The 10,622-nt window shown below is 37.1% G+C and overlaps 1 protein-coding gene across 2 annotated transcripts in view; it reads right to left on the bottom strand.

Moving 5' to 3' along the window:
• Positions 1 to 10,374, bottom strand: part of GRID2 (glutamate receptor, ionotropic, delta 2) — a 1,454,036-nt gene extending 1,443,662 nt beyond the window's left edge. For both annotated transcript variants that reach the window (XM_004681119.2, XM_004681118.2), the window contains exon 1: positions 10,038 to 10,374. In XM_004681119.2, coding sequence (XP_004681176.1) covers positions 10,038 to 10,125 — 88 coding nt within the window. In that variant the 5' untranslated portion in view covers positions 10,126 to 10,374. The remainder of the gene's footprint in view (positions 1 to 10,037) is intronic.
• Positions 10,375 to 10,622: the final 248 nt, after the last annotated feature.

Genomic DNA, 10,622 nt, shown 5'->3' on the forward strand with positions numbered 1-10,622 from the left:
TATATATATATATATACTACCATAGAGATCACATACAGAACTAATCACAGGATTCTGGCTATTAGCAGAATACTCTCTCCAACAACATTCTTTATTCGGCTTCCACTCTGTATCATTCAATTTATTCCTCTTTGGTGGCCTGGAAGCTTCATTCCTCTTTCAAACTCGACAGCCAAGAGCAAGTTCTATCTTCAGAATCTGAGCAATATTTTGAGAAAACAAAACTATTTCTCTCAGCAAGCCTGTGCAGATGAGCATTCAAGGGCTGATTTTCCGGTTTATGGATTATCTAAAACCCTTTGCTCCTTCTTCCTCGCTTTTGGCCATTTCACTGCTCATTAGCATTGCCACCGAAGGGTACAGAGGAAAAATAAAAAGAAAGAATCAGAGCAGCCAGTTTTGCTACTTGTTAACTGTTTATCAACCACAACAAGAATTACTGAGGGACATATCAAACATTTAGTGTTGAACTGGCTGTTATTTCCAACTTTCGACATTTGTCCAATACTCAGTTATACCCACAGAAGTTGGTAGTAATATTTTCGCAACAATACTTATTTATGTGTAGAGGTAAGTAGTTTCAATTTCTCTAACTTCCCCCTTTACATGTTTTATTACTTTAAACTGTCATTTGTAGAAGTTTTACACATCTAGAAAAATGGGCAAACCAATGCTATGAAATAATATTATACAATCAAATTCAGAGAGAAAAAGTGTATTTAATTTAATCTCTCCATAGCTAAGAAACTGCTTAGTGGAATGATCTGGTATGTGACTTTAAATTTACAATTATATTATTTTTATTAAATACAGATTAACATAAAATTAAAACTGCCTCTTTTTTTTTTAACCATAAAACTTAACACTGGGAGAAAAGAAAAGAAATAGAACATAGAGGAATATCCACTGGCTCACTTCAGGTGATGATAGAGTCATTGTAGCCTATAGCAGCAAGGTAAATGATAAACCATCAAAAAATGAGTAAAGAGATCATCTGTTATAAAATGAAGAACTTCAGTAAGTGGGAACTCCCTTATCTTTATCCTTATACATTTATTTTTTTTCCTGAAATACACATTTGCTTTAGGGCACCTTAAGGGTAATATGATGGTATTTATTGAATTATCATACTTACCAGTACCATAAAAGACCACAAGTCATCTCACTGTGAGTCCTGAATTACTCTACCATCAGCCCCGAATTATAATATTCTCTCAGAAGGCAGTTACACCTAAAAACCCTTAAGGATGGAAAACAATCTTAGAGGAATACTTTTGTATTCAATTTAGCACATAAGAAGTGCTCCATAAGCATTTGTTAAATCTCTCAAATGTCACATGTAGTTGTGCTCATGTAAACTTAACATATATGTTCTGCAAATGGGATAAGAGAATATAGATCATTATTGCTCAGCTTGAAAATAATGAATTATATAAAATGTCCAAAATCTATCATGACTCCAGCACCAGGGAACGAGGACTAATCCCTTTCAAGTCTGTGCATGAGCCACTCACCACCCGAGCTAATGAGGTGTTGAAAATTTTTAAACAACTTTGTTACAGTATTTATAATGGCTTTCACAAAGGCCATGTGTCTTCTAGTTATGCTGAGAGTGCTTTTCAAAAAGAAAATTCCACTAGTTTCCTGTTATCACTATTCATAAAAGCAGCAAAGATCTGTACAAAGAGCAATATAGTAATTGCACTACATCACTAAAACAACTTTGTTGTCAGATTGTAGCGATTATCAGACAGAACGATGTCTTCAAGATTTTAATTCTCCCTAAACTACATGCAACAGAACAACATGACTGACACTCTCCCCCACTTCTTAAGATATTGCCTGGCCTTTGGTGTCTAAGATGATAAGCCAATCTAAACTGAGGCCATTGGGGCCAAGCCATTTAATGATGTACAGCTAAGTAACCTGAGCACTTCACCAATTTTAGTTGTCCATTCCAACTTACATTTGAATTCCATCCTGCTTATCATGTTCTTTAAATTAAATTTTATCACCCCAGGAAATTACGAACCAGCAACTTTAAAGTACTGTGTGATGTTTTGTATTTCATTAACTATGGTCCTGGTCTCCATCATAGCACAGCTTACTCTCTCTCTCTCTCTCTCTCTTTCCCTGTCCACACTTGTATTCATAGATGGAAGCAAGCAGAAGAAACCTGTTACACACATTGTAATGTTTGCATAAGAGAAAAAATGACTATAAGGGGAGAACATTATAAATGGCAAAGAAAACAAAAATATCATTCATCTCTTACTGACATTCTTATATGAATACAAGTAGTTTTATCTTACCAGCAGAATTAATGGAATATAAATTATGTGTTAATAAGGCACCAATGAAAAAACTAAACTTTTCAAGAAGTTAAATTCTAAAGTCAGCAAATTATAACAGCAAATTATTTCCTTATTTTCACTTATGACTAAAGATCTGTCATCTCGCTATACGATAGCACAATAAGGAATAAAAGTTCCATTAAAGGAAATATCCATGAACTTGAAAGGAATATCATATTCATTTCTTTCACCTATGTAATTTCTACGCAGCTATGATATGGACTGCCTTGAAATAATTGCATTAAAAAAATATTTATTCCAAGAACACTTTTAAGTAAATCAAATCCATTACTTAGAAAATATGCAATTCACTCAAAGCAAGTTTATTGTAAGAGAATGTTATGCTATTTTAATACCACTTATAGGAATATTACATGTCCTTTAAATTAATACATTACTAAGTTGCTAAATATGGAATATGGCTTTTACTTGTAATGCTCTATCGAAACTCCCTAACATATAATTCACTTATAATTTAATTTATTACATTTTTATGTAAATTTAGGGTTAATCCAGGAACTATATGAAGCTAAGCAGCAAAATAACTAAATATCACCAAGAGGTCCTCTCTTGTGAATATCCCTGTCATAGACTTAATATACTTTGTCCAAAATTACAGAAAAAAAAAGAAAAAACAAACAAAACAAAAAAAAACAGGTTTCCTTGATCTTTGAACACTTTCTAGCCAATCTCAGGAATCAAATAGATATGAATCAAAAACAATATTTTATTTTAAATTATCTTACTGAAAATTTTGCTAGTATTGATAAATTACCATATATATATATATAAATATATATAAATATATAACCTTCCACTTTATATATATATATATATATATATATATAAATATATATAAATATATAACCTTCCACTTCTTAAAACACAGACCTTCCTTTTCCTCATGTTTCTACCTCTATATGACCTGTTCTTTTCTTACAGCAAAACTCCTAGAGGTCACCAAGTCCCAGTAAATGTTTGAAACTTTCCCAGTAAGCATACTGTCATTTTCAGCCCTCTGAAAGCTTTTTTGTCAGTTACCTTTGCCTTCAAATTTCTAAACCCAATAGTTAAGTCTGTTTTTAAGGAAAAAAAAAATCAGATATCCTGAGAACAAAACAAGATTAATTTTAAGATAGTAGTTTGATTTATTTGGAGGTGAATAAAAAGTTAACTACTCGTTTAAAGATAATTACTTGGCCTTTTTCTATATGCACATATATTTGTTTATAAATGCAGTACGGTTTAAAAAAAATAATTGAAGATTTATTTAGTTATGCTTACAGAACTGGGGTACAGGCCATAGCTGTGATGGGTGAGTAGAATCACCAGAAATAGAGTGGGGAGCAGAACAAGCAGACTGTCAATGTACACTGCTGAGGAGAGCAGCGGCAGGTCAGGAGAGGTCTGCCGCGCCACGTGGGTCAGCTCCTCGGCCAGGGTTCAAACTCATGCTGAAGTGGCTTGTAGAGCTTCATAAAGCAGCACTTTAACCTGTTGTGCCACCAGGGAGGGCCCTGATTTAAAATTTATAACATACACAAGCTTCCCTTTTGTTGCTTAGCTTCTTCTGTGCCAGTCTCTGGCATTTCACCTAGCCACTTAAGAAATTCTCGGTGGGCTCAGCCAGCCCCAGCTCCACGTTGAAAACAACCTAGGGAATCAGGGTAGGAGAGCCTTCAGAGAGCTCTAAAACAATGGAGGAATGGTGGCTACTTCTTTCATACGTTACATTTCAAGTAATACCAAACTTAATACACCTGTTGTGATACCAGTTTATAAACTCTAATGGTTGCTTTAGTAAGTGCTGTCAGCGTTTATAAGCACTATTTAAGTCATGTACAGTTTGTAAACCAAAATTACCACTATAAAAATTAATACAATTTTAAAAATAAAGCAAAGTCCAATCTAATAAAAAAGTAGCTGTGTATGTGATAACTTTATAATAATGCTAGAGAAAAACAAAATAAAAAATCCAAAAAGAAAACACACATTTCTCTCCATTTGTTATTGACGTTACCTAGAGTATCTGATGAATCAATATATTATGCAGAATTATTGTCCTCATCAGAACCATTTTCATTTAAAAAAATATTTTAATTTAAGTGATAAAGGCTATATGGTTCATTCATTTTCCCTGTAGGTTATTTTTTAAATTATTATTTCATGTTAAATCTGTCTAACAATTAAATCTACCTGAGCTATACTTAATTACATCTTTTTTTCATTTCCTGTAATGTAAATATGTCTTTATTTTCAGTCACATAATTTTAAAGCTGAAGTAAGTAGTAGTCTTAATTTTAATTTGTATATTGTAGATTTCTACAATACCTAAGAATTATTATTTAGCAGTCCAAAACCACTTGAAAACATATGGCCATTCAAAAATCCTAATAGTTGGCATTATTTTCAAACACATCTATATTTGTTCTCACATACGTACGTTTTCATATCTCTGTGTACATTTCCTATAAAAAAAAGTAACCAGTGGGAACTCCAGCAGCTCTACTGGTTAGCAGAACCATTTTAGAAATGGTTCTATTCAGACTATTCATTAATGTCTGTTTACACCACCACTATTCAACATATTTGAGTCAGTTTTGGTTCTTTGTTTTATTTTAAAGTTGTGAAAATTTTATATTACTGGGTACAGCAACCTAGTCTCTAAAGAGTGTAGAGGGTTTGGATCTATCCTAGAATTATACTATTTTAAGATTAAATTATGGGACTATTACTCCTTTCCTGACTTGCAAATAAAAACCACCTGCATCTATAGTATCACAAACCTCATTGTTTCTTTGTGTGTGCACATGAATTAATATATATGTGTGGATGTATGTATGTATATACAAACAAAAACAGACACGCACACCCACACCCCCCCCACACACACACACATATTCCATGTGGTTTTCAAGTAGAACTACAAAAGAGCAGCTCAGAATGCAGTGACACCTAATGGCAAAGCTATATTTATAGGAAACAAATTCATTTTCTAATAAACGTTATATTTGTAGTAAACTAAGTACCAATACCAATATGCTGTCTCGTCATGAAAAATCCATAACAACACCAGCTCATTTACTTTAAAAAGTCTAATAATACATGCAAGTAAATATAAAGAAAAAAGTCTACTTTGATATTGTGGTTTTAAATTGCACTATCCCTTTGAGGTAATATTACCACGGTACAAAATTAGTCTTAGATATTTGAGTTAAATGGTATGTATCTTTCATTATTCCTAACAATCTCAATGATCTCTATTGTTTGATAAGTGGAAAGTTAATCACCTTGATTTCTATTCAAATTTGATTTAATATGTATAGGAGATATTTATTAGGAATACATTTCACTTGGAGAAGAAAGCAAAGGTCCTTAGTGTAATGGCTTATTAGTCATGTCATCATAGATTAATAACATTGTCTAACTTAATGCACATCTGAATTGTGCTTCTAATAGCTGTATTAACAATACAGACAATAATAATAGAAAAGTGTATTTTATTGTAAACTCAGAAACTACTACTTTCTTTAAGTTTACACTACATATTATCCTTAGGTAGGAAATAACTACTGTAAAAAATAAGCCTTTCAACAAATCACTGATGTTGAACTTATTTGGTGTTTAGTGTTCTTGAAGATTCCTGGGGACAATTGTAAGCTGAGGTAAATGATAAAAGGATTTGAAACGAAACATTTTAAAAGACGCCAGGGTAACATCATCTACAAATGTTTATATTTGATAATTTAGATTTCAGTGCAGAAGTAATGAAAGCTGAGAAGTAATGTGTTGACAAATTTTATTTACCCATCAATTTAGTATTTTAATTCAAACTTTCTCATGGTGAAATACTGTGTAAATTAACTGTGGCTTCTCAAACTTGTCACAGTTGATGATTATGATCACAGAGGATAAAGTATCATTTGCTTAAGAGACAAACATGAATAAATGCTTTATTTTTATTCCCTGTTGGAATAAGCTACTTTACTATGACTGACAACAAAACATGCTAGTGATTTTTATTATATATGGATAAGTACAACATTTGAGTGTTCCCAGGTAAAAACATGTAAGTGTAGATATTCATTTCAATCAGTACTGTGAGCTAGGAACTAGGTAAATAAGTGAGCATGCATTAAACTCTTAAAATATGAGATCCTCCATATTAGATATGAAGCAAAACACAAACTGTGCAGTTGACTGGAAATGCCACCTAATCCCTGCTTAATTAAAGCAGTGCTCTAAACTCCTGTTGTGTTTAGGGAGTAAAGAATGTGGGACAACTGATGTATGAAGAAAATAGCAGTCAGTGTGGCTAATCTCAAAGACTTTGGAGCTTTCTAGCTACATAAATCAGAGCGACTTTTGAATAGCCTCATAAAACACAATATCATTGCCATTCCACTCACGACTTTTCGGTTCTTCCTACAGCATGCAGATCATTAGGAAACTTCTAAGCAATCAAGTAATGTGGGTCTGATGAAATTACTCAATCAATGCATAGGCTCAAAGTAGAAACATAATTCAAAATTGCATAGTTTCTATTATGGGGCAAAGAAGCTCACAATGGAGGTGATTCATTTCCATATATTGTGAGTATGTCTGTGTTCATGTGTATTAAACAAGTATATCTTTAAAATAGCATCTAACTGAGCCCCAAAGTAGTTAAAACCCTATATAGTTCAATTTCCATCATTACAGTTTAATCATCACATCGTGTTATTGCAGTGAACTAATGTGTTAATAAAACACATTAGAGTTTAAAATGTTGAATTCTCTTTAACTGCATGAAGTAAAAACAAAAACAGAAACAGAAGAGTTGTCATATATATATATATATATGGTTCCATACCAAAAAAGGATTCAATATTTAAAGAACCGTTTTAAAGCACTGCCTTTTTATCTTCCAGTTTGCTCAAACTACATTTTGCAGCTACTTTCTGCTTGAACTCATCACATGAGGTTGGGAAATCTTTCACTTCTGCCTATCTCTATCTCCTTCAAGCTCTAGAGTTTAAATACTCACTTTCCCTCAGATTTATTATTTCTTTCCTTTAGTTTTGAAATTTTACACTTGTCTATAAGCATGAACCTCACATTAAATATTTAAATGAAAGGAATCATTTCCTAAAGATAATTAATTATCTTTCCTATTCAACCTAGTAAGTAAACTGTTCTAGTAAACATTAGCTGGTGCTTTAAAATTATAAAATGAACATTTATTTTTGAATTTATTATATTTTTCTTGAGATAGAACTGGAGGCAGATGTGACTTTTAATCTCTGTAGTGGACACAAATGAATCTTGGACATACTGTTTTGTTTTCATTTAAGAGTTAACATTTTTTCAGTATATTATAAAATATATGGATCATTTAAAAATCATCAGTTTGCTAGCTTCATGGCAATAGTAAGTAGTCTATGAAATAACTAATCATCTTGTCTAATGCACTAATTGCATTCAAATCAAATTAATTGTCTGAGAATTATTTCTTTTAGTAGGATATATACAGTTAGTGCATACAACCAGTTTCATAAAGAAATCTAATTTGTACGAACTTTTTTTTTTTTAAGTTGGGTTATAAATAAGCCATGCCACACTGACAGACAACAGAATGCAAAGAAAAAAAAAAAAAGACAACAGTTATGTTCTATTTTGAAACAAATGCCCAGACAGCATTACAAATAGTATTCATCTGCTAAAGGGTAGCAAGTGCTGTGGTGTTTATCGTATAGGCCACGGAAGAAGCAATAAAACAAGTATTTATCCACTATCCTTCCCTCCTGAGCTATGAAGAGGATAATGCAAAAATCCCTAATAATGAATTGATGATATACATATGTATGATGGCAATATATATCTACATTTGTACTCCAGGCATTTACTACTGGACATAAACGCATGTCATTTATTTAAGAGGTACATAATTCATTTCTGAGCTCCATCTGAACGATACTGAACCCCTCAATGAGACCATTAATTTCTCCCTGAAAAGTTCTCAACCACAGGCACTGCTAGCCCCAGGAGGAAACGTGATTCAAGGGCATGCTATCTAGAGCTTAATTTACTTAATGCGCATGAGAAAGGTTTTCTGAATCCTGACCTCATTACTTCTTGCATATATACATAGTATAGACTATATGTTATGCATTATATATGTGGTTCTATGTTGTAAATGACAGAGAACGGCAGACATGTTTACAAAGACAGCCTCTGAAACCAAGAAAGCCAGCCCCTTGGAGCTGAGCAGCTCATCGCTGTGGGAGAGAACACCAGATGGAAGAAACCCCTTTCTTGGACAAGCACAATGGCCACTTAGGGCAGGTTTCCCTTCCAGGAGAGTGTGAGCTTATGATTGTAAGTGTGTGTGTCTGTGTGTGCGTGTGTGTTGCTCAGGGGAGGCGCACGGGGACGGAAAGAGGAGACGCTGCGACCCATCTGTCGCCTCAATTTGCAGAACATCAAGCCATGTGGACAGATAAAAGTCCTGTGCCGTTAAAAAAATCCCCAACAGAGGTTTCTCTGCAGCCCAATAAATGGACCTTCCCAGTATAGGGACGCGGGGTTTCGTGAAGGAAATCGTCGCATTACCGCACAAAGACTGCGAGAGCCCGTCTCCCCTCAGCATTCACGGATTAGCAAGTGAGAAGAGTTGGAGCCTGAAGCCGCGAGCGCCGTGCATGATAATGACGCGCAGCCCCCAGCCGCCCCCGCCCGCGGCGCCCGGTCCCAGCCCGTCTGGTTGCCAATAGGTGGGGCCACTGGCTTCGCGGAGCCGGCTCGGCAGTCCTTCCCGGAGTCTGGGCCGCCCGGCCTCAGCCCCAGCGCCCCAGTTCTCAGCCTCCAGCGACTACTCAGTGGACTGCGAGGCGACGCCAAGCAGGTGTCTGCGAGCCAGCCCACGAGAGCCTCCCGTGAGCATTTGCTCCAGCGTCTCCCCGGCGCCCCGAGGCCAGTGTGGCCTCCCTCCGAGCCCGGGATGCGCGTTGGAAGTGGCGGGGCGCGCAGCTCCCAGTCCTTGCCGACACCGTAGCCAGCCCCGCCGCTTTGCGGCGACTCCTCGCAAGGACCGCAAAGCCTAGGGGACGAGAAGAGGAGGCTGGGGGGCTCATCCAGCACCGGTCACCATCGCACAAACGCTGCGGCGAACGCAGCCAGCTCACGTTGCAAAACCACCTGTTCGATCCGGAGGGAGCTCACCCCCACCCCCCACCCCGACACACACAATCACACACACACTTCCCACTCTAGTTCTTTTCGCCTCACAGGTGACACCTCCTCTGTTTCACCAAAGATATATATATATATATATTTTTTTTTTCTTAATGAAGCAAATGTACATCCGGGAAAGAATATGGATGGTAGAGTCGATTAAACTTCCTTTCGCCACACAGTTAGCAAACCCCTCACTCCCCAGCACACACGCACACTGAAGGAAACTCGAGACCCCCACGCATGCAGCCCACACTCCAGGATCCATTGGGAAACAACAGCACAAGTCAAGGTTGGAGCAGCCACATAGTGTCAGTAAACTGAACAAGTGTGAGGGATGGGGAGCGGGAAGGTGCAATGAACCTCAGCCACCGCCGACGAGCCATACAGAGGGCAGAGGGGGAAGCAAGGGGAGACGTTTGAGAACCGAACCGGTGAAAGTGTCCACCGTCAGCACCAACCCTTTCTTACCGATGTGAATGATCGAATCTGCATTCGCCGAGTCCCAGGTTCGAGACCACCAGACGGACAGAACCAAGATCAAGGGGAAAACTTCCATCTCCTCCTATGTTGATTCTCTTTTAGGATGGCTTTTCTTTCAATATATATTTTAAAAAACAGTCCAAATAGTTTGCGATCACGACAGAGTTTAGCACAGCTTTTCCCCCTAAATTCCTATTGCCAGAGCAAAGCCTTTAATCGTCGCTGAGAAAGGCAGAACCAATAAGGAAAAGAGCCCAGCCTGAGGAAACCTCCTTCGCACAGCCGTGTCACTTGGAGGGGAATTTTGGCATCGCCAGAGTTTTTTTGCAGTTTGGTTTTTAAAAAAATGTATCCAGCCTCGGCTGCTGTCGGGCAGGAGGAGAGGATGGAGCTCAGAACATGCCCATCGCTGCTCCGGGTCCACCGGTCTCCGGTCCCAGCTCCGCCGCAACTTCCAACAGACCACCCCCACTCTCTCGCCGGATGTTCCCCTCCCCCTCCCCCAACCAAAAAAGCACCCCCCGCCCCCGCCCTAACGGCCCGCAGAGAATCACTTGTCCTCGCTGCCAAAAT

This window comes from Condylura cristata, unplaced genomic scaffold (assembly GCF_000260355.1).
Source record: "Condylura cristata isolate star-nosed mole 26May11 unplaced genomic scaffold, ConCri1.0 scaffold00012, whole genome shotgun sequence".
Lineage (NCBI taxonomy): Eukaryota > Metazoa > Chordata > Mammalia > Eulipotyphla > Talpidae > Condylura > Condylura cristata.